This window comes from Cygnus olor, chromosome Z (assembly GCF_009769625.2).
Source record: "Cygnus olor isolate bCygOlo1 chromosome Z, bCygOlo1.pri.v2, whole genome shotgun sequence".
In the NCBI taxonomy this organism is placed as follows: Eukaryota; Metazoa; Chordata; class Aves; order Anseriformes; family Anatidae; genus Cygnus; species Cygnus olor.
The window spans coordinates 28879494-28904161 of record NC_049198.1 but is presented as its reverse complement, the minus strand read 5'-3'; the positions used below and the strand labels follow the sequence as shown (position 1 = coordinate 28904161).

Genomic DNA, 24668 nt, shown 5'->3' with positions numbered 1-24668 from the left:
CAGTCAGGATTTTTCCATTCATTTCTCATGGTCAATATTCTATGCACTGTCCCTTGTATCTATGTTCAGCTGTTTTATTGACCACTTTTCTCCATGTTCTAGGTTTTTATGGTCAGCTTCAGACTTTTTGCCCTCCCCATTATCCTGACACTCAGAAGAACGTACAACACAATGTTTCTTGCAGTATGGTTCCTCCCTTTGAAGACTTCTTATTACCTACGTCAATGGGCCAGGCAGGGCTTGGTGTTTTTCATCGAACTTTTTCAGCTCACTCTGGTATTACAGGTAAATGTCAGCTGGGGACTTTCCAGATGGTGGTGTAGAGTTTGTGGACTTTGACAGATCTGCTTCAGCTATGAATATGACTGGGACCTGTCATGACAGGGTTGACTCTTCACAAAGAGGAGGAGAGCACTGGGACACAATCACCATGGATCACTGTAATATCTAGCCCGTGCGCAAACTCTGCGCTGTTGAGGGTTTCTCAATGGTCTAACCTCTGGTGCTCAGAGAGTCACTAGATCACATATTCATTTTGAAATACAGTCCCTTGAGCCCTGCATGATCTTTGCACAGCCACCCCACTCAGCTAGAATTGTAGCAGGGACCTATGATTTAAACCACCAATTTTCCTATGTCCATGTTTGACTTCTGTTTTGAAATCCATTTAGTCACATTTCCATGACACAAAGTGTCTGGCTACACACTTTTCTGTTCACACTTCACTTCCTCTCTTCCTAACTGAAAGTGCGTAAGGATATTGCATGCTGCTCTGGAAAGGAGAAAGTTACCTCTGTGTAGAGAATCAGCACAAGGCAATGAACCTATACTTAGGGCTTAATTGCAAATTATGCTCAAGTTTTTTCTTGTCCTTCTATACAACATGATTTTCAATTAACATTTATTGCACTTTGAAATCTCTTTTACATCTTTATCCTTCAGTAAATAGTCAGTGCAGCCATGTCACTTCAAAGAAGAGTGTCATGTTATAGAAAGATGTAGTCCCAAAGACAAAAATTTTTCAGCAGTTATTCTTGTGCTTACATCTATTACTTATTGAAGATAGTAATTTCTGTGCTAGTGGCTGCTTTATGGCAATTGAGTTCTACAATACTTTTTTTGTCTTATATCATATATTGGGCATGATGAAATTCTGTAAGCAAGCATGAAGATAAATTTAAAAATTATCACAATTGTAGAATCCATTAAGTGTGCAAGTGTTAGTTGTGATTAAATCTGCTGTAATTCAGACTTGATTCTGACAGTTCCTCCCTTGGTAAACAGTAAGTTACGTATTAATTTCTGACATACATTGGCTTGCTTGTTTTGTTAGTCTGTTTGGTCTGAAGCTCTTTCCAGTTCTCTGCATAAGTATTAAGGTATTCTCCATGGCATAGTTATCCTGGCTAATTAATTATTTTTGTACTTTTCTCAGTTTATGACTTTCCAGCAGGGCCCGCAGGCGTCTTTGGTGATTCAGCCCACAGCATGCCAGAGGATAGCAGTTTCCTACAAATAAATGCAGTGGATCGTTGTCCCAGCCAGCTTTCTTCTGTCTACACTGAAAGCTAAAACCATCTAACTCTGACAAGAACTTGGTTCCATTTCATCTTGCCCTTCTAATATTTCTCTACAAAATTTTTCTCTTCGTAAAACTACCATGTATGTATGGGGATATGGGTTAATATACATACATAGAGAACAATATATACATACATAGAGAACAATAGAGAACAAAAAAAGAAATTACCAAGTATTCATCAAGTAATCAAGCAGTCAGCTGAGAAGGAGATCATTGGGAGAAAGAAAATTTTGCCAAAACCTTAGCAATTGTTTCTTTTCTTTTCATCTGTGGCACAGCAACTCTACTTATTTTTGTTGTTGTTGTTCTTTATTCTTTTTAATTTCTTAAAGGGAATTTGAAGACTGAATAAGAAAACTGGTTGTTGGCTATAATCCTTTCAACCTGAACAGTAGAATCATTGAAGAATGCAACTTTAGAAAATTCCTTAGAAAGGAAGTAAAACCAGAGTATACTACAAACATTTCAAAGATACACAGCTTTTTGCACAGCCTGTTTGCATTTGGTGCTTCTGCAGTTAAACACACATCAGCAAAACAAAAGGTAGAGAAATAACACACACATCCTGGCACTACCCGTTGGACGCATTGGCATGTCTTCTTTATGGGTCCAAAGATCCTTGGAACTGGATTTCTTACAGGCCTTTGTTTAGGTGTGTTTTCCATTCCTCTGTATTTAAGCCATATAATATGGCAGTTACTGTTTTTCCAGCATTCTTTCTGACCCAGTTCTTCATATAAGAAGGGTTAAATGCACTACATGAGAAGGTACATGGACTTCATCTATATTTAGCACAGCTGCTAGAAAAAAATAATGTTTGAACTTTATGTTGATTTTTAACTATATTGTAGGGTTTTATTTGCTGTATGTACCATAATACTCTGTAGGAAAGTTTTAAATACTCTTCCTTAAATTCCATAGATTTAAAAGCAATCCATACTGATTCGATTAAATTTTTGTTGCCCTAATATTTTCATTTCCATAACACATTTTCAGTAAGAAGAGCTACTCGTAAGTTTGCTATGTTCCCTCTGGTTATTCAAAGATGTAAAACTGGTTTAGTGGTTTTGTTTCTTCTACTTAGGGTCAGGCTCTGGTCCTCAAATTTTGTACAGGATGCAATAAAATGAGGTTGCCTCTTGTGATAGCCACAAGAGTATGAGTTAAAAACACAATTTTGAAATAGAGATGAGTCATCACTGTGAGGATGTTTAGTTTGGGAGCAACTCTTACATTATGTAAGACTGAGCTTTTAGATTATTCAATTTTCAGCTATTTTGTGGACTTACTGCATAGGTTGCATTTTAATATTCTTACAACTTGTTTTAATATGAAGGACAAAAATCCAAAGATTCTTTCTTGCTGGCGAGACTGTAACTATGCTTCTGAAATCACTCATCGAGAAAGATGAATTTTAAAAATTGTTTATACACACATTTTCTTATCCTGAGAAGCTTTTCAGAGCTATTGAATAGAGTGTGGGTCAATTTCTTAATTTAATTTGCCATTATGTTGCATAGATGAATTTATGTCCGGACATTTGTAAACACTGGTGATGCTCTGAAGATTGTTTTCCCGAATTTTGTCCTTACACACATATATTTAAATGAGAGACTTTTATCCAGTAAGCTCAAAGTAGACATGAATAAGCCATGTACATAAACTGTGTAAATCAATAAGTAATAACATGGCTTAAATAAAGAGAATTTTCTATTAAATGTTTCCACTTCTTATTCTGTTTCTCACATCACAAGCAAGTGTGACCCTCTGCTTCAGCTTCCATTAGTAGCTCTATTTGTTACCATATGCATTTTTCATTGAAGTAAATAACATCAGGTTTCCATACACAGCTATAAGATGCACATGGAAAAAGCCCACTTGCATTAGTGTAGTATTAGGCCTTTTTAGTAAAGCTTTAATTTTGTGCTGACTTAAAGACCATTCTGTGATCTCTGCACATGCATATCTTGTTTCAGGAGGTGCAGCTAGACATGCTGAACACTTCCCATTTCAAACATGTAGCACTACACTTTTTTCCACCAAAGTCACTATGAGGAGAATTGGGCCCACTGTGTGCGTATGCATGTGTATATACATATGTAATTTTGTATATAGAAATCCTTCAAGGTTCTCCATGGTTATCCAGGATTTGTCAACTACTGTGTAGCAAACTGAAATATTGCTGCTGACTTCAGATCTGTACCACCTTGGTTTTTATTTTTCTGAAATATTTTTCTGGTATCTGATTGCACAAGCTATCCAGTAGAGAGGGCTTGTAAGCCATAGATGATCCTGACCAAAGGGAAAGTGGAAAGACAGATTTCAAGAATGGTGTAATTTTTGCATTCATCAGTTACATTTGAAAAAGGAAAGATTTCTAGATCATTCATTCATCCTTGCATATGCATAGATTTATGTATGTATATATGCATTCACAGTACACAGCTTTCTACGAGCCTTAATCTTAAAAAGGAGCTAGAATACAGTCAAATTAAGCACATTAGAGCAGGCTACCAGTCTGTAAAAAGGAATGCCATTGTTTACTTCCATGTCATAGACAAAGGGGATTCTTCATGATTATTTCATTACTCTCTTTCCAGTCAGACTGACTTTGGGAGATAGATAAACTTATATCACCAAGGGCAATTGTATTAAAAAATAATAATAAAAAAAAAAATCGTGTTTTGGATAGGGAATCATGTTTGTCACATATTAAAATGAAAAATGGTGCTTGTGAAAATGAAATGCATAATGCCAGTTACAGACTTATATGCAAATATTTGCACCTTGGTGATTTTTGTGTTGTTGCTCTAGTTGCTGGATAATACTAACTTTCTAAAGGGATTCATAGGGATTCATAGGGATTCAAGAAATGAAGTTATTTTAGACAACAGACATTAAACAATATTCTAATGAAATTATTTACAATCATTTTTTTATACACTTCTCTGTTTTCAGACTCATGGTATCTTTATATCTGCATTAGAAGTGGGTCTACACTGGAGTTTAAAATATAATTTCAAATAGCACATGGGTACTTTTGTGAGTATATGAGTGCATGGGTGTGCATGTGTTTAGACCTCCCTCTCTATGTATATACGTACATGTATATATACACACATACATATAGGGATTGTGGTTTACTAGTACTGGATGATGAAGTATTGCAGTGCTGAGGCCATCTGTCACCTTGTATTGTATTTTCAACTTTCTTTGAAGAGGTGTGAAAGAGTTTTAAAATTACATTTTAACTGTTTATTCTCTGTTTTCCCTGTGTAATTTTACAGCAAAAAAAAATTCAAAGAGCACTTTTTTGTTGTTTGCGTGAATTTTTTATACATTTTCTATTTTCTAAGAAAAGACAAATCAAAAGAAAAAGACCACAATTTAAAATTAGCCAGGTGGGGTTTTATTTAATAAAAAAATCCCTCTATTATATAAAGAAAGCAGCAACTTGTGTAGTATTTTTTACATGAAGCACTTCATTGAGGAGAAAAAGTGGGAATATGTTCCAAAACCTTACAGGATTTTCTACATATTTATAGATGCTTACATATACAGATATGAACTCAGTTTTACATAATGTATATCTGGCTGATATTTGCTCTAAAGATGTATCTGTTACAAACCATGAAAAATAAATTTTCAAAAGAATTAGTTACGTTTTTTCTCTACTAGTATGTGTAAAATTTTATGATTTGTTACAGTTAATTTTCATATAATCATAAAATATTTTTTCCTGTTTCATAAAATTCTTTTTTTATGTAAAAGGTAAAAAGCAGGGTATTTGCACATGGTAGAAAATAAAACTGGAAAAATGTATCTCAATGATGTGATTATTAGAATGTCTTATTTTGAGATGCCTTTAAGAAGACTGCTCGAGTCATTGTCCTTTTCCATAAAACTGCTAGCATTTGTGTGGATTACAATAATTAGAAACAGAAACAGAAATACATATATATATATATATATGTATGTCTCAAAGATTTCTTCTAAAAAACGTCTTGGTTAGAATTTTAAGATTACATTTAATTATTGTTAAAGTGAAGCTAGAGATTTGTAGAGACAAGTGAGTGCCTCTGTGTGTTTACACCCTGGGTGGAGGCACAAATAAAAGAAGAACATTTAATTACATTTTTGTGCTGTGATAGTTTTTATTGTTTCTTCATTCACATGTTTCTGCAATCAAACATAGTCAAACACAGTTTTACTTTTCTGTCTGGCTACAGCAGTATTTCTAACATTAAGAATAGTTAGTGTTTCTAACTGTTATGAAGCTGTTTCAGAGCATCTAATATAAGCAAAAAAAATCTATTTTCATTATACATTAGGGAAATATACTTCAACTTTTAAAGAATATTGAATTAGTCTGAATAGTGAAAAATATGAACAACAACCAAAAAAAAAAAGGTAAAATACTTTTTTAAAAAAGTGAAAAAAAATCCAGTTTGTGAAGATACCTTTAAAAGTAATGGTCAAGGCTGATTTTACTATGAAATTATTGGAAGATTTGCTTTGAGTCAACCATGAGTAGAACCAAAACCAGTGAGGCCAAATTCACTGACTGGTATGCATGTGACCTTAGAAAAGGCTTAGCAAAACCAAGTTTTGCCTAGTGAATTCTTATTCACACTGTATCTTAATTTAATTTAGGAAACGTGCCCCATGGTTTAGAAAAAATTGCTAGTGGATCCTGCGGGCAACCATGAAGAATTTCGATTTCCTGAATTTTAGTGTTTCACCATACAGTTTTTCTCTTAGATAGAGCCCTTAAAATAAGAATTGTACCAGTTTCGTACACACTAGGTTGTAACATGGCCTGAAATATCTCAAAGCCATCTGCTTTTCTTGGCTCGGATGCCTGAGCCGAATCATCTTTTAACAATATCCTGCAACCCTTCCTATGGCAAAATAGTGCAGTGTAATAGAGAAATTACAACAATAATTCTGTTCCTGCAGACCACAATAAGTTGCCTAATTTTTTTATTCTGTAAAGTGTTGTTTTTTCTTTTTTGTCCTAATTCAGAACAAAACACCATTTTGAAACATCAGAATTTCTTATGAGATGGAAATTCCAGGGTGGAGCTGTTTTGTTGCTTGTACTTGGTTACAGGAGTTCTCCTATGCACCTGTGACAAAGTCTATTCCTGTATTCATACCAACTGTGCCCTGTTGAAAAATAATTTAATTAAGCTAATATTTGCTATACAACTAGATCCTTCAATAAGAAAGAACATACAAACAATATGGAACATTCTTCCATTCTGAATATGAATTTATTCATATTTACTGCACCTAATTAAAATATATTCGAAGTTAGAATTACTATGTCTGTATGAAAACACTATAACCATTTTCCTAGGCCATGATTCTTAGGCAAATCAGGAAAATGCTGTGATACTTCTTCATGTTAAGACTCATTAAAGAAGTTGTCATTTCCTACATTGGATCACTTCATCACCCAAAATAACACCAAATGCATTTTGAATTACCTGCTGCACAAATATATTTTTAAACTCTATCTGTTAACCACTGTAATAAGCCTCCTCAAGAAGCAACAGAAAAAAGTATCTTGCATAATTGGAAGTCTTAAAGTGGACTGTTTTTGCATGGCTCTATACAATCACTCACTAACAAAAAGCTACAGGAAATACAATGCTAATAGTTAATACTACAGAATGAAAAAAATGCTATATTTTTGAGGTTGCCAAGCCTTCTTCCAAAATTTTAATTTATATTTTGCATCTATCTTCCCTGAAAATATAATGTTCTCATTTAAAAGCAAGGTATGAAAAGTAATTCTACCACATCTTCCCATGCCATTTATAGATTTACAGCCAAAGTAAACTTACCCAGCAGTCAATATCATTAATGATTCACAAATGAGATGGGCTAGTTCAGTGAACTGTAACAAAGAATGCCTTTCTATGTGTCTAGTTAAAAGTTCCACATACCTTTGTTATAACTAGAAAATGCAAACCTCATGCATGGTTGCAACTAGATACACAGGATAAAGCATTATTTCTAGCTAGAGAAATGAAAATGTAACCATTTCCTCAATATCATGCATCTTTCTTGTTCTCCCAAAAACATACTTGAACTTGCCCATTAGTGGGCACACAGTAGGATGCTTACACGTGTAAATCACCCAACTTTAACTGTTCCAGGTACAGGCACTGTGAGATTATTTAAATTAATGGAATCCAGGGTGACCCAGCCTCCTCAATCACTCAAAATTCTCTGAAAATACCAGCATAACTCTGTTGGGAAAAAAAAAAAAATCCACAGCCAAAGTTGCTTGCTAGAACTGTGGCTGACACATCTACTATCATGATAAGAAGACTGAAAGCACTGTGATTTCACTTGCTAACCTTCCACACTGTGTAGCAGACTAAAAATCTGCAATAGCTATCTTAAGTTAGAAGAAGGGGAAGGATACTTTGATTTAATGGAAGTTAAATTAGGAGTGACTGAGTAATGATTCTGGGCAAAAGTTAAAATCATAATACTGGACTGGCTTATCCTTCAGGAAAGTAGGAATACTATTAGATGTCACTAATATAGTGCTAAATGTTTAGTCATGATCAGTTTAATTTCTACCCAATGAGGAGTCAAATCATTTCTGCAAAGAGGGGATTTTTGCTCTAGTAATTTCAAATCTATTGAAACTGCATTCTATCATACACATTTTTTCAGTCTTTCTTTAGAGGCCAAGGAAAGGACACTGGCTAAAAGTTGCTTAGCTTCAATTCCAATTTTCTCTTTTGTTGCTATATTACGAGAGTCATAGCAAGGATTAGATACGGTGGTGATCTTTTGGTCTAGATATATATTGAATAGAAACTGTACTAAAATTATTAAATTTATTTTAGGGAACCTGCTGAAACTTAATCTCAACAATAACAGTAATTTCTACCATGAGTACACTAACTAAAGCTGAACCAACATTTACTATAAAGTCAGATTATGAAACTAACACAAATGTAGTTTTTGAAGTTTGAACCAGAAAGAAAAGGCTGGCACACAAATTGACTGTGTTGCTGTTGCCTGTTGCTACACTTTTTCTGCTATTTGAAGTTGTTAATTACTCAAGAGCCCTGTTCACTGCAGAAACTTTTAGATGCAGAATTTGTGCTCACAGTTGGACTCTTCAGCTTAGTGAGCCTTCTTCATGGAAACCACATGCTTTGTTCATTGCTGAGTGAACCTGCTTTGAATGAAGGTGGGGGAGCTAAAATAGGCTTACATAACTGGGGCCTGGCTGCATTTACTTTACACTTTCTTCTTTGATCCCTAACACCAAGATGAAAGTCAGTGAGGCTATGCTCAATGGCTCAAAGTACCAAAAAAAAAAAAAAAAAAAAAAAAAAGATTGAGCTTGCCAATTCAATGTTCTTCATTGTAGTTTCACATTATGTGACTTGCAAACGGACATTAACACACAGGAACAAGCTGAAGCTAAACTACTTGAAGCTAAACTACTTGGCCTGATCAGTTTTTCATGCCTCACTGATGGAGTTATGAACCCTTTTACTTTCATTGAACGATGGCCTTATGCAAGGCTATGGTTCAAGTCAATACATATGATAAAGGCTGTTAGCTGAGAAAAAAGACCCTTGATGAAAATTATGACTACAAGTGACTTTTATGCTACTTTGTCCCAAGGGCTTGCCAGTGTGGTGCCTGCTGGTCATGTAAACTTCCAGCACGCTGAAGGTGAAAGATCTTCTGAAGCAACTGGGCAACCGGTGTCGCCAGGGCTGAATGCAGCCTGTGCTTCTCCTAAGGATGCTGCCTGCACAGATGAACAATTTTTTTTAAACTTTGTGCCGCCTGGGAATCCCACCACAAAAAAGATCCTCAGGAAGCTGACCAGCTGGGGATTTGAGACTGTAATTGGGAGGTTTGTGTTTATTGTAATTCTGGCTACCTATACTAAGAAAAAATTGAAGAGGCCTAGTATCTCTTTTTGCACAACAAACACAACAGACTATATCAAATGAATTTCTACTGGGCAATCTAATACTTGTTTTTATTACTGTTTGTTTGTATTTAAAGGCTTTGGAATACTCTGTTATGCTAAGGTCAGTACTAAGAAAGTAGAGGACAAATCTTTAACTATACTGTATTTTCTCCTTTGTTGCTTAGAAATTCTTCCTGACATAAAGTGTCAAAATCAGTACTTTACCAGTGGTATACATGCTACATTCTTGATCTGAATTGTAAGGGGGTAGAACTTAACTCATAAAACTGGCAAAGCCCGTTAAACACGTTACTCATTTTGGAGCAGAAGAAATGTGAATTTTTCCCTTTCTGCTTGCAAAAGAAGACAGGTAGGATAACTGAAGTATGCTCTCCGTGAAAATCGTGCTCAAGTCTAAATTTGCATTTAATATTTTGTTTAACCTAAAAGGAAAAATAAATCACTGATATGTTTCAGGCACTTTTTGCCAATTTCCTTGAAACATGCCATAACTAAGTTACATGAATGCAAACAGGAAATTTCTATCTAGCTAGTTTATTCAGTTTAATCAAATTATGGTATCAAGATCAGGGTGCTGCTAGTAACACCAAACATCATGAGTAGTGTTAAGCTGCTCTTCCTAAATCCCACTGGGAAACACTGGTCCTGTGAATGGAAAAACTACATCTCCTTTCTCGCTTACTATGTGTCGTGGGAGGCCTGACTGCTCTGGTGAGGATGAACTGAGTTGTAAACACACACACATTTAAAGAATAAAAGGGCAAAGGAGGTGACAGATCTATAACCTAGTTCTCCCCCTGAAAAGAGTCATGAACATTCAGCCTGGAATTAGAGAGTTCTAATTACTAGGTTTGAATTGCAAGAAAAATTACCATTATTTCAAGCTGTCAGTAACAGGGGATTGATTACAGGCAATTTAAACTATTTTTTTGATTGAGGAGGCTTGTGAGCATGACTTTTTGAGGAAAAATGGCAAAGAAAATAATAAAAAATAGCCATAGTACAATATACCTCTACAGTATATATGTACAGAGACACAAGAAAGATATGCAGAAATTGATAAAATGTTTTTCCTTTCAAAGTTCTCAAGGCTCTTTCCTAAAACAAGAGGAGAACATGTCATTAACCTTAATTTGGAGTTCTATTTGCCAGCAACACTTACAAAAAATTATATAGTTTCTGTCCGGGTAAAGTCATTGTAAACATCATCAAAGACACATGATACCATTACTTATTGGAAGATGTAGACTGCTTATAATTTGGAATATAATCCAGTGGTGGTTTGTTGCCTTCCAAATTTGTATTAGTCACATTGATTTTATGCTCACAGTGCCTGAGAACCTTGTTCCGATTAAATCTAAACCTTTGAGCACGTTCTCAATGTCACTTTACCATATGTACCCATTAATAGCAAGTTAACATGGAGACTATAATTTTGGCAAAGCAGATTCATGCATCCACTCTTCTCTGACGTAACTAACTTCACAACTTACACTGCAAAGGAGAACTTTGTATTCAGTGGTCCCTCATTCTTCCTGGGAAGCAGGGAAAGTCTCACTGCAAAGTCAAGAAGAAAGTCTATTTTCTCTTCCTTTTTTTTTTTTTTTATTTTTTCTGGAATAGGGGATAAAGAAAAGTCTATAAAAATGTAACTTAAAATTGTTAACCTTAATTCAGGCACCATTTGCACTGAAATCAACTGGAAGTGATATGCTAAAATTCTGTATAGAGAGAGTTTGGCATCAACATGAACACTGAATCAGGCCTAGTAAGAGCCAATAATAAAAGCTCATCTAAATTTCATATAGTTGGATTTGGTTGGAAAGGAGAGAAAAAGTGAGTAATCTACTTTTTTTCCTCTGAAGGCTTCTCCCTGCTAGACTATGTGTGGGACTACAAAATGTTGGACTTAATCCTATAGCCTTACCTCATCCTTCAGGCATTTAACAAAGGCAGTATTATTGAGTGCTGAGTTTCAACTAATTATCAGAAGTGAGTGAGAGAAAAAGGGGACAAAGAGCACCTGACATGATGCCATGTTTATAATTCACACAGACTTCTAGGATAACAAGCTCTCTGTGCAAGAGCACTTCATGATCTCTTGTAGTAGGCTATTATTTCTTCAGCAAAGAAGATGAAGCGCTTGATGAAAAGTGGCAGCTAATAAGTGTGTTAGAAGTGTGTCACCTGTCTGTACATCATTTAACCTGTGTAAGTGTGTGATGCCCTATTGCTGCAGGATTGTATTTTATGTGTAAGAGTCAGGTTCTTCGCTTTGCTGAGTCTCCTTAGAGGCTCCAGTAATTAATTCTGGATATTACACCTGGGAATCCCAAACATGCATCTTTGCATGGCAACAAAATGTAACAGGGTACAAGGGCATTCTGGAAACAACAGGGTAAGAAATAATGCTAGACAACATCTCTCCAAGTGGTCACATTCTTGGTGAATTCTTTGTATAGCTTACATGTGATGGCCCCCCAAAATATATGCATACCATAGCTTGAAAAAGGGTTGAGATGCAGAATCAAGTTCTGCATCGTTTGAGTAAAAGTAAAGATGATTTCCATTCAAAAGTCTGCACTTACTAAGTTGGGATAAATTGGAAGAACATATTGGCTGGATTACCTTCTAGATTGTCTTTATACAAGGTCAAGCAGCATCAAGCAGCCCTGAAAATAGTAAAGCCATATTTTATGGGCAACTTTAGAAGCTGAAGAAAACTCTGTGATGTTGGTGGGCATGTCAAAAACTCTTCAGTGAAGGTAAATAAGCTTTCATAGAATCACAGAACAGTCTTAACTATTTGGTTGAAAGGAACCTCTGGAGGTCACGCAGTCCAACCCTCCGTACTCAAGATGGGACACCTAGAGCAAGTTTCCCAAGACCACGTCCAGATGGATTTTGAATATAGAATTAACGGATGGTTTGGGTCAGTACAAACCTTAAAAATCATCTAGTTCTACCCACCCTGCCATCAGCAGGGATGCCTTCCACTGCATCAAGTTGCCAAAAGCCCCATCCAATCTGACCTTGAAATCTTCTTGGAAGGGGGCATCCACAACTTCTCTGGAGACCCGGTTTTAGTGCCTCACTACCTTTGTAGTGAAGAATTTCTTCCTAAAATCTAATCTAAACCTACCAACTTGCTCTCTTTTAGCTAAAACCATTATTGTGACCTATCTCTACAAACTCTGAAAAAGAGTCCTGCCCCGTATTTTCTGTAGGACCCCTTTAAGTACTATGGTCTATATCCTTCTTATGCTGTGGGCACCAGAGCTGAACACAGTACTTGAGTTTTGAGAATAACCTCCTTCAAACCACTAGCTACACATCTTTTGATGCAGTTCAGGATATGGTAGCCTTTCTGGGCTGCAAGTGCATACTTCCAGGACACACTGAACTTTTCATCCATCAGCGCCTCCCAGTTTTCCTCTTCGCTGCTCTCTAACCACTTGTGGCCCAGATTGGATTCATATTTGGGATTGCAGATTGCAGATTTCCAAGGAGGGAAACTCCACAACCTCTCTGGGCAATCTGTGACAGTCCTTGGTCAATAGCACAGTAAAGAAGGGTTTCCTGATGTTCAGATCGACTCTTCTGTGCTTTGGTTTGTGTCCATTGCCTCTTGTACTACCACTGGGCACCAATGAAAATGAGCCTGGCTCAGTCCTCTTTGCACCCTCACTTGAGGTATTTATACACATTGATAAGACCCTCCTGAGCTTTCTCTTCTTCAGGCTGAACCATCCCAGCTCTCTCAGACTTTCCTCATGGAAGAGGTGCTCCAGTCCTTTCATCATCTTAGTGGTCCTCCACTGGACTCTCTCCAGTATGCCCACATCTCTCTTGTACTGGGGTGCCCAGAACTGGGCACAGTATTCCAGGTGTGACCTCATCAATGTTGAGTAGAGAGAAAGGATCACCTCTCTTGACCTGCTGGCTATACTTCGGTTATTGCAGACAGGAATACTGATAGCCTTCTTAGAAGCAAGGACACATTGATAGTTCATGTTCAACTTGGTGTCCACCAGGACTCCCATGTCCTTTTCTGTGGAGCTGCTTTCCAGATGGCTAGCACCCAGCATGTACTGGTGCCTGGAGTTCTTCCTCCCCAGCCTCAGGACTCTGAACTCTTATTGTACTTCATGAGATTTTGTCAGCCCACCACCTCTCCAGTCTGTCAAAGTTCCTCTAGATGACAGCATGGCCCACGAGTGAATCAGTCACTCTCCCTAGTTTAATGTCATCTGCAAATTTACTGAGGGTGCAACTCTACCCTATCATCCAGATTTTTGATGAAGGTGTTAAACAGGACAGGACTCAGTATTAACCTGTGGGGTACTCTGCTTATTACGGGCCTCCAACTAGACTTTGCACTGCTGACCACTACCCTCTTTTGGCCCAGCCATTCAATAACATGTTGAAACAGTAAAATCCACTGTTCAAAACACAAGACTGAAATAACCTGTAGCTTTCCCCTCTCCATCCAGCTGCAGCAAAAGGACAAATCTGAGAAAGTAACAGCAGGTTCTATATTGGCCTTGCGTTCATTGAGGAGGGATCCAGACCCCACACCTTGAAGGAAAGTCAGCTTGTATATTTTCATGTTACTCATTGTGTCTTTGGCCACCCTTATTGCTACATATTATTGTTTGAAACCTGTGTTGAGGTGAGGGTCATGGGTTTAGGAAACTCCCTATCTTGGTCAAAGATAATGTCACTTGCCGACAGTAAACAAAAAGTCAGCTGGTGCCTATGATGTAAAAGCAAAGCTGAGGGAAGACTACTGATGAGAAAGTGTTATGTGGGGAAAGGAAGCTTTCTCTGAGGTGAGAAGGAAGAGACAAAATCTGCTGCTGCCTGCCTTTTGCAGCAGTGGAGGTGACCCCAAGAAAAAGAGATGCCCCCAAAGGTGTTGTAAGGTAGAAGCTCTAGCGGATTTATGTTGCATTCAGAAGAGGATGATAATATGAAGAAGGTTGAAGCAAGGTTGGACTGAATACTTTGTCACTGCCTTTGACGTGTACATATTGTATTTTACCCCCTATAAAGCAGCATCAAAGCAACTCACACTTGTGTAAGCAATTATCACTGATACCTATGGACAGTCATCCTCAAGAAGGTGCACAAGTCTGGGTCCCAAGACTGGAAATAAATCACAGTTACACTACAATGGGAGGAGCAGCTGCCCATTTAGAACGTTCTTGGGAATGTCAACAAAGGCCTCTTCATCCCATTTTTAACACCAAGGTCTCTTAAGCTTGTTCTGCAAAACAACTTCTAAAAAATACAGTGAGAACAGAAGTTCCTTCTGAACCAAAAGCCATTAAGTTGCTTCAAAAACATCCTGAAAATGAAAAGTGAAATTACAAACAGGCAAATTTCTGGTAGCAGATAAACTTCAAGCATTCACTTGTTCTACCATTCCAAGGATTTTATTGCTTTACCGAAAACCAAAACAAAACAGGGTATAAGGCTCCTATCTGTTTCAGAGCAACAGTCCTAGTAACATGTGGCAGTTGCAGAAGATGTAAAAATACACAAATTTTTTAAAAAAATATGATATTATACAAACCCAAATAACCTTGCTGAGTCGTAAGATTCCAAGAAACAGTGCCATCATTCCTGAAACTGATAATGTGCCTCATCTAACTGGTATGTGATCTTTACTAAATTTGGTGGCCCTATCAGTCCTGTGCACTGCTCAACAATGCTAATTTTGTTTGCTGGCTTCCACTCTTAATATTTAGTTGCCCTGGTTTTGAGCTATTCTACCTTCTTTTTGGAGATATGTAATTCTATCTGTTTCCATGGAATTACTTTTGTGTTTACATAGGAAAGACATAGACTGCTTGTGTTTAACAGGAGTGTGTTGTGTTCTTTATTGATATGTGAAAGGTTGCGATACCTAGGTGTACTAACAGACTGAGAGATCAGTTTTCTTCTCCAGAGATGAAAATAAATTGGAGCAGTACAAGGACAAATATAGACCAAGTTGAAAAGACCTCTTAAAGTCAGCTTAAAAGATTGTTCTTCTTTCCTTTTCAGGCTGAGATTGATCATGTATGTAGTGGGTTAATGTGTATGGTTACCATCCCACAACTCTTTCCCTAAAGTCCCTGAAACCAGGTGAACATAAACCAGTATTAGTAGAGTTAGAATCAGGCATTCAGCCTCGTAAGATGACTGCTAGAAAGTGTGTGCAGATCTGCTCCTTTGGAGTGCTGAATTTAAGGATTCAAAAGAATACTCTTCCTAGTATAAAAATATCTGGATGAATTTAGATCTTGAAGTAGGTTAGCAGTTATACTTTGCTTTGAGAATCCTCTCTGTGGTGTTATGGAAAACAACACAGAGGGTATGAAGAAACTTCAAGTGATCTGCAAACAGATGCTTAGAAATCTGTCATCAATGTCATGTTCTTAACTTTCCAAACAATAAGATAACCTTTAAAGTGAATGAAGTGAGGAATGTAGTGCTTAATCATCTTAAAAAGTGAGATGAAGTGCAATAAAAAGGACTCATTTCCACAGTGAAACCACAGTGAAATCTGGACTGAGGTGATTAGGTGATTCTGAATTCAGCTGAGAAGGGAGCACATTGAAACACAGATAGCAATTTCTTCTCAGTTGCAAAGACGTCTCTTAGTGGTTGAGAGATGAGACAGATTCTTAGATAGATGTCCCTTACCTTTTATTTCTTCTCATATATTGCACCAATGGAAAAAGGCCTTTAAAATAAACATCAGAAGAAAGCTTTGTGATTTACATAGTTCATGGCTAATCATTAATCCCATTTTTGTGATCGTTGTATGATAATAATGTTAGGTAATTAAATAAAGTAATAAATGAAGAATAAGTAAAGAAATAAAGTAATTCTCTAGAAATGCTGAGAGAAACTAGTTTCACTGGGCATCTTTCATCTTTGTCTACCATCCATTAAATGTAAGCTAAAAAGGTATCAAGATGCAGCTGTCAAATCTGAGCATTTGTCATTGCGTTAAAGTCACCATAAGAGAGATTTAGAAAGAGCTGGGGATGCTGAAGTTTAGATGTATGCAACTTGGAACAAAACGTAACACAACTGTTTTTTCTAGGAGCTGCTTGGATTGATTTCCAGACATATTTTTGTATGGTTTCTACAGTAAAATGGTGCAAACTGACTGCATGTGTTTTTAGCATGGCTGTGATTGGAAGAGAATTGAAAAATAAAAATCACCAATATGAGAAGTGATAGGAAAATTATTACTTTTTTTTTTTTTTTTTTTTCTGATATTTCTGTCTGGTTTGAGTCATGATCAGCAGTAGTAAAACAGGGTCCAGATTTCACAGTATTTTCACTATGTGTTCTGATGCCACTCTAAAGCTTCCAAGAAATGCTGGATTTTGATTTTATTCTATTAGCTCAAAGCAATAAAATATACTATTATTCTTTGCTGTTGTAATTTTTAAACAGTTGAAACTATTCATTATCAGAATTTTACAAAAGTTGACCAAGGAGACAATATATTTTTTCTCAGCCAGGAAGGATATTATTCAGAATTTAATGAAAGATTTTTACCTTTCAGCGGAAAAAGCCTCACAGAAACTTCTGAGATATTTTGCTACCAATGGTCTTTAAGCATAATGCATGCTGTGTAAACCCTACTAAATCTTACCCTAAACTTCATCTACAAGAACAAGACTATTGAAATCACAGAGAGTTTGCGTAATTGTGGATCTTTGGATCAAACTTTCATATTCTGCTTTTTTGCCCTTAAACTTTTACACCTACTCCTTTTTATCTCTATTATACAAAACTGCTCAATTTCATTTGTGAGAAAAGGCCAACATTTTTATTTGGGAAAAAAAATATTTGAAAAACAACAAACTCCATCACTAAATATTCATAAATATCTCTTCAGTCTCTGATTTGAAAAATTTCTTACCTCATGCCAGAATATTACAGAATGGCATTGGTTACGTAAGAAGCTATTTGCTACACATATTTTGGCATTTCTTGGTGGTGGTTGACTTTACAGAATAAAAAGGAAAACACAGGAAAACACTAAAGACTGGCCTTTTCATGTAAGACTAATTTCTTGATGTCAACGAGCTTTTATGATATGATTTTGTGCCTCACAGAGTGGCTACACTCTGCGTTGGTCTATAGTTAAGATGTCAAAACCCACTGGTACAAATAATAGTTTAATATGTAAAAGATCTTCATAAGGAATGTAAAATATATCACTACTGTGTTGGCTGGATATGTTTCTATACTGTGCAGAATGTTGAAAATGTCTACTTTTTCCTTTAAAAATTGTACAATCAGCTCACCTGATAGAGGCTCTGCTTTAAAATAATTGTAAATAAGGTAAGCCAAAATAGCCTCACAAGCATGATGATTCCTGCTAATGTATTCTTTCAGATGCTCTGAGACAGCTCGAAAAATGCTCCTGACCATCTTGCCAGAGCAGAGCTCAAGGTGAACCTCCTTGCTGTTACTGAAATTCTGTGCTTGACCCACTTTCAGCCCTGGGATACCAACTGCCCAGGGGCAAGCAAGCAGCATCCCAATGTCCTCCCTGGATGATCCGTGGGATGAATAACTCATGACACAGAGCTTTTGTGAGGACTCCCAAGTCAGACTGTATTCAGGCTGCATCAGTATTCAGAACCATTAGTTACAATTCTGTATCCTAAAAATATAGTTATTGAAATATCAAATAAAATATCTACTGGATTTCAGAAGTGCTCTGGGCTTCAGGCAACTGTCAAAAGAAGGCAGGACAGATGCCATGACCCCAGAACTTACGTAATCAGAAATGGAAGTTTAAGTGAGACTCCTCTGATCAGGTAACCTCAAAGCAGGCAGTGGTGACAGAAAATATAGGTAAAAATAGGTAAAAAAAAAAAAAAAATGCATTGCCCCCATAAAAGAACGTAAACATTCTGAGCAAACCAGTGCATTGTCTCGAGTCACAAGGGATTGAAAATAGAAAGTTAAAATCTGGGAAAGCTGACAGTGAAGATCAAGATCAAGATTAGCAAAATGTTGAGAGATTTTCAGAATGAGAAGGATGGAGAAATCATTCATTTATTGCAGGTATAGGGCCTTGAAACCTTTTTGTAGCAGAATAAAGGAAATATCTGAGGTGAAGAGCAGGCTTGATTTGTGACCCAGAAGATCTTCATCCTGGAAATATCGGTACAGAGAGCACTGAATAGCAAAAAACATTCACCATAGATATTTGGGTTTGAAGAAAACATTTGAGATCCTTTATCAAATTTCTGAACATCCTGCCCCTGGGACATCTTGAAATGTTGTTACATGATAAAAAGCAATTAACAATGTCAAGGCTTTACATTCGTGTACAGCTGGTACTCTTAAAGTAAACACAACGAGCTTCTGTGTAGGGTTTCTATCAAACTTCCAGTCTTTCACTTCTTAGTTTTACCATTGGATTCACTATGAAAAAACTTGCTTAGAATTAACACAGACAGAGTCTGGTGTAATAACAGGACATTGGGAAAGATATTTTGAGTTTCCCAATTAACCATTTTTTAAAATATAGATTCAGTCAATAACTCCATTAGATTATAACTGAAGCACTACTTAGGAGCAAAGAAGTACTATTCCCATATCCTAATAGCACAGTATCAGTCAAAGGGGAGATTTAGGAGGAACAGCATAAACTAATGTACCAGCTACATTGGCCATCTTAAATTACAACTTAATGAAAAAAAAAAAAAAAGAAAAAAAAAACTAATTTCCATTCTAAATGCACTTATTCCTTGGAAATCAATTCAAGCAGCAGACAGGTGCCTAAATGCATTTGACAGCAAATGCCTTAGAAAAATACTTTTAAACACATTATGAAAACACAAGACACGTCAGGATTTAACAACACCTAATATTCAATATTACCTGGAAAGGAAAGTAAAGACATAGTGCATATGAAAATATGTTGTTGCCATGTGATAACAGTCAGCTGAAGGGATTGCAATACCATATGGTACTTAATGAGGGGAAATAGATGGCACTTCAAGTAAAGGACATACAAAAGATATACAGATGACAGAAACCAGTTTTAGATGACCAAAAGTCTTCTCACCTTTCCTCTTTTTTAAAGACTTTAGAGGAATCTTTCAAACCAAATTAAGGATCCTTGTTACATAATATGAGTGGATGTCACAAGCACTCCAGAAAACATTATACATTTTTCTACGTATTTAGAAAATAAAATAAAATAAAAACACATAGCACATTAAAACACATGGAAATGAAAACTCACAGAAATAAAAACATTAAATTGTTCTTCTGTAAGAATCAGTAGGGATAGTGAATGGGAATTGGTTCTATGACTACTCATATTGTACTATTTTACTTTCTATAGAGCTATTGCTTTCTACTGACGAGTAATTATATCTGATTTGCCCTTCTATTAACTTAAAATGGCTTAGCTATGGTATATCTACCTGTTTCTCATAGAATCTACCTATTTATAGGGATAATTGTCTACTGAACTCATTGTTTTAAAATGTAAATTTATCTATGATTAATTTGGCTTCCACATTTGACCAAAGAAATCCCTCCAGGTCTTGGCCTACTGTACTTAGAAACACAGAATCACAGAATGGTTTGGGTTGGAAGGGACCTTCAAGATCATCTAGTTCCAACCACCCTGCCATGGGCAGGGACACCTTCCACTAGACCTGGTTGCTCAAAGCCCCATCCAACCTGACCTGGAACACTTCAAGGGATGGCTCATCCACCTTACATCTAATCTAAATCTACCCTATTTAAGTTTAAAACCATTACCCCTGATCATATCACTACATACCCCATAAAGTGTCTTTCCCCATATTTCCTGCAGGCCCCCTTTAAGTACTAGAAGGCTGCTAAGAGATCTACTGGGAGCCTTCTGTTCTTCACGCTAAATAATCCCAACTGTCTCGATCTTTTTTTACAGGAGAGGTGTTCTAGCCTCCTCATCATTTTTATCATCTTCCTCTGGATCCACTCTACGAATTGCAGCAATGAATTTAGAAACTGTTTTAGCATGATTCCTTGCACCTGCAGTAATGTTGTTATCTGCTATTGAAAAATTGTATGTATACAAGATAAAGCTGAATACTCTTAAGCCAGCAGTTTTCTAAAGTCAATCAAACAAAACAGCAGTCTTAAAATCAATATACTAATTGCTTTTAATGTACTAATTGCTTTCTAAACGGAAACAGTTACATCTTTATTCAACAGAGCAAATAAATTAAAGCATTTAGATGAGCCTTGATCTCATAACATTGTTCTTTTTGAAGAGCAGTTTCAATTGTAGTATTGCTCTGCAGTTAGTAGTCCATGTTACTATCATACTATCATAGCTTCTTACTCCCCCCCTTTCTTTTTTTTTTTTTTTTTTTTTACCTGCTCTAACACAGAAACTTTTTGTATTCTGGGGAGTGCACAGAGAACAACATTCTGGTATACATATTTGTGGATAAATGCTACACATCTCATCTCTTAAAAGTCTTCTAAGTAGAAGAAAGAAAGAAATGAAAAATGAATCACTTAAGCCCATTCCAGAGATAACGAGGGATAGCAAAGCTCCCAACACAAGTATCCTCATACCTTAAATTGCCAAATTCATTATTATTGCACTGCAGATTTAATGGATAATTCAAAACATAGGACACAATGCCTGCAACATTTCCCATTCTTTCAATGAAATAGGTAAGTAAACCAACACCCAGAGTGAATTGGTTTTGTTTTTCACTTTGTTACATTTTCACAAATGAAAGACCAGTACAGACAAACTGATTTGTTTGTTGCCTTGAGTACCCTTCTAAGTCAGACATCAAATTTGTTGTTCCAAATTTGTTGTCTCAGAGATGGTTCCAAAAATTTCTCCCTTCGCTAAAAGAAATTCTTCAGACGAGTTGACAGTCTTCACTGAATTTTAGTATCATGGTAGGTTAGAAGGGAAGAAAGTGGTTTTATTCACCATTGTATTTGTCTGATTCTGAGAAATGTTATTCCACAACAGGTATGTGAAAGAATTTAATTTAAACTTTGTTAGGTCCAAGAGAAGAAGCCAGATAGCGTGAGCCAAGTGTGTCAGACGTATCTGTTAAGTAATGCAATACAGATTTGGTTCTGTTGGAGACCAAAACTAAAGTAAACACAGCGAGCCCCATTCTGAAGACTGGCACTCATATATATCTCCTTGACATCTTTAGAAGTTCTTCTTGTATAAAATGAGGCAAGCTAAGATCTGAGCTTTGTGCCGATTAGCCTATAGCTTGTGGTCTTCTCCCTACTCCCAGTAACCATTTATTCCCATAAATTTCTGTCTATATGGCCTGTTTTGTTTTTGGTTTGGTTTGGTTTTAAATCCAAGTTAGACATAGTGGTATAAAATGATCATGCCATCCCTAGAAGAGTCAAAATTGCAGAAATTAATAGTGACTTCATAGCTGAGCTGAGCAAGGCCTGTTTGCAAAACTGAGACTAATGGAGTCTTCAAATATCTAATTGTTATCATTAGTCCTGAAGAGAAAAAGTTCCTTCACAATTGTATAAGGAGTGTTGACATCACTTGAGCTTTCTCCTTAATGTTGCCACATAACTATTCTGAGATCTGTGAGGTAAAACCATGTAAGAAAACACTGGCAAAATACTTTTTTTCCCAGGTGCAGTTTAGGAGCATGACAATGGTCTTCTTCTCTCAGGGTTACTTGAAATCACTTCAGTTTACAAAGTGCCATGATCTATCAGCAGCATCGCAGAAAGTGGTAGTCAGCCACTGTAGATCATTAAAGGCACTAGAAATACATAATTAGTGTTCTGCTGTTTCAGAGAAAGAGACTATATTGTTAATTCTTGTAGATGTATATGTGAAGCATAAATGGAGAATTCTGAGCAACTGAAGACAAGACCAAGCAGGAAAAACTAACAGGAAACTCTTAGGATCTTTTTATACACAGTCAGTGTATTTCTTGATAGCTACCCAGTCACAGGCACTTTGTTTGCTGAACACTTTTCTTGCTTGTATCTCTGTTGACACACATTTCATATTAAGACAAATGAAATTAAAGTCAGGCAAGCTCTTTTCTCACTTGCTCTTTAAATTAGCTTTCATTATCTTTCCACCAAAGTGCATTATCTTTTGGAATTAGTCTCAAAAAGGATGTATCATTGTATCAATGCTGATACTACATTCATTGCTGTATCCTGCTTCTGTTCTCTTACTCTTCATCTAGACCATTAAATAAATGCTTTTCTCTTGAAACTTACTATACACTTGTCCAGAAATAAGCAATAAAAAATATTCATTAAACAGAAAGAATAATCCCTTATTGAATTAGGAATGGCTGATCAGCTGGTGTAAATCAGAACTGATGCATTGATCTCAGCCAAAGTATGTAAGTTTTATGTCTAGTTACCTTGAGCCTGTCTGTAAATCAAATATAGCAGTCTGTCGTCTTTTTGAGACTTTAGAAATGGCCAGAAAGTAACTTATGGAACATACAAAAACCATACGAAAACTGGACTCAAAAGGAAGATTTTTGTTGGTGGTGTTTTTGTTGTTGTTGTTGTTGTTTTCCCAATACTATAAGCATTCCTTTGCACATGTATCTCTTAATTTGCTACATAAATGGTGGGTTTTTGGTTCTTCTATACAGCTTCTTGACTTAAATGCAGACAGAAAAAAAGTAGTGGAAATGATTTATATAGTAATTTTCATAAAAGTGTTGCAAATGCAAGCAGAAAATTGCAACAACAATAAAGATAAGATGCGTAAAAAACTGCCTCTCAAGTGATGATGTAGCTGTGCTAGCAATATCTTTCTAGAGGCATCTTTCAGTGAGTAATGGCAACAAAGTTTTATTTGTCTAACTTAGCTGTCTGTAAATATTTCTGTTAGTCAAATCTCCCCTGAACATTCCTGAACTCTATTGGTCAATTTCAAATGAATATGATATAGATATGAATGATAAAAATGCTTGCAGATGGTCTGAAAACAGGGCAAAGCAAAGAAAACATATCAGTGCTCCGGTGACCGAGTGACAGGATGCAGCATAGACCCAATTTGTCTTTAGACACCTAAAAATCTGCAAAGGTGAAGCAAATTATATCTGTAGAACAAGTTTTAATATGAGCGCGTCTCTTAAAATATGTAATAACGTAAGCACGAAACAGAAACCACAGATAATTAGCAATTAGAGCTCATGAAATTGGATGCTTTAAAAGTGGGAAAATCTTGAAAGTGGCTGATACTTAGAGAGGAAGGAATGATTTACAGAGAATTACGAGGTTATGTGGAAAGAGACTAACCTATGTGACACAGGTTTGTTATTCAGTCTAAGGGAAATGTGGTGGTCATTAAATATACTTGTAATGTATTACAAGCAGCCACGAAGTTTAGAGCAGCCAGAAGGTTACCTCAGACTTTTAGCCACGGCAGAGATGTGTCAGAACGTTTATTACTTTCTAAACAATGATCTGTCAGGATCATTGAATACTTGGCATAGTTTACCTATTTCAAATATTAATATACATCCTTTAAGTACAATATCTGACTATCTCAGCCTTTTCAAAATAATTATTTGTACAATAGGCTCTTGGGGTAGGGAGGTACCATCATTCACTGGTGGAAACTAGAAGAAAGAGGTACCTCAGACTCATCCTGATCCTGCTGGTTTTGCTCTTGCCATCCAGCACTTACCTCTCACGGATTCTGTTGTCTGATTCAGATTTGGAAACTCATCCTGTGATGCCTGGCATCATGAGGAAATTTTTTTTCAGTTCATATCCAAAAGTCTTTACAGATGAGAGGAGATATTACCTGATATTTCACCGCTGACAAATTTGTCCAGGAGTGTATGTCTCACATTCCTTTAGTGACCCAAGCCTATAGATAACGAGAACTAACTCATTTTATACTGCATATTTTACCCACAGCAGAGTACATTTTAGCCAGAATTATATAGGTACTAGAAGTGCTTCTTTAGAATATTTGTACCTTGTTTCTTCATTGTTGCTACCTTTGCAAGAGGCTATAATGTAGACAGGGCTGAAAAGTCTGATTTCCATGCTAAACTGTTCAGAATGTAGAGGAAA

At 36.4% G+C, this 24668-nt stretch overlaps 1 protein-coding gene across 10 annotated transcripts in view; it reads left to right on the top strand.

The window, feature by feature from the left end:
* The window catches only part of GLIS3 (GLIS family zinc finger 3), a 201059-nt gene extending 182765 nt beyond the window's left edge, over nucleotides 1–18294 (top strand). For 5 of the 10 annotated variants that reach the window (XM_040541121.1, XM_040541126.1, XM_040541125.1 and 2 more), the window contains exons 10-11: nucleotides 103–285; nucleotides 1436–5716. In XM_040541121.1, the coding sequence (XP_040397055.1) occupies nucleotides 103–285; nucleotides 1436–1572 (320 nt within the window). In that variant the 3' untranslated portion in view covers nucleotides 1573–5716. Of the gene's footprint in view, nucleotides 1–102; nucleotides 286–1435; nucleotides 5717–17975 lie in introns of those variants that run through there. The other 5 variants (XM_040541129.1, XM_040541130.1, XM_040541128.1 and 2 more) reach the window with 3 other exon arrangements.
* The last annotated feature ends 6374 nt before the right edge of the window (nucleotides 18295–24668 follow it).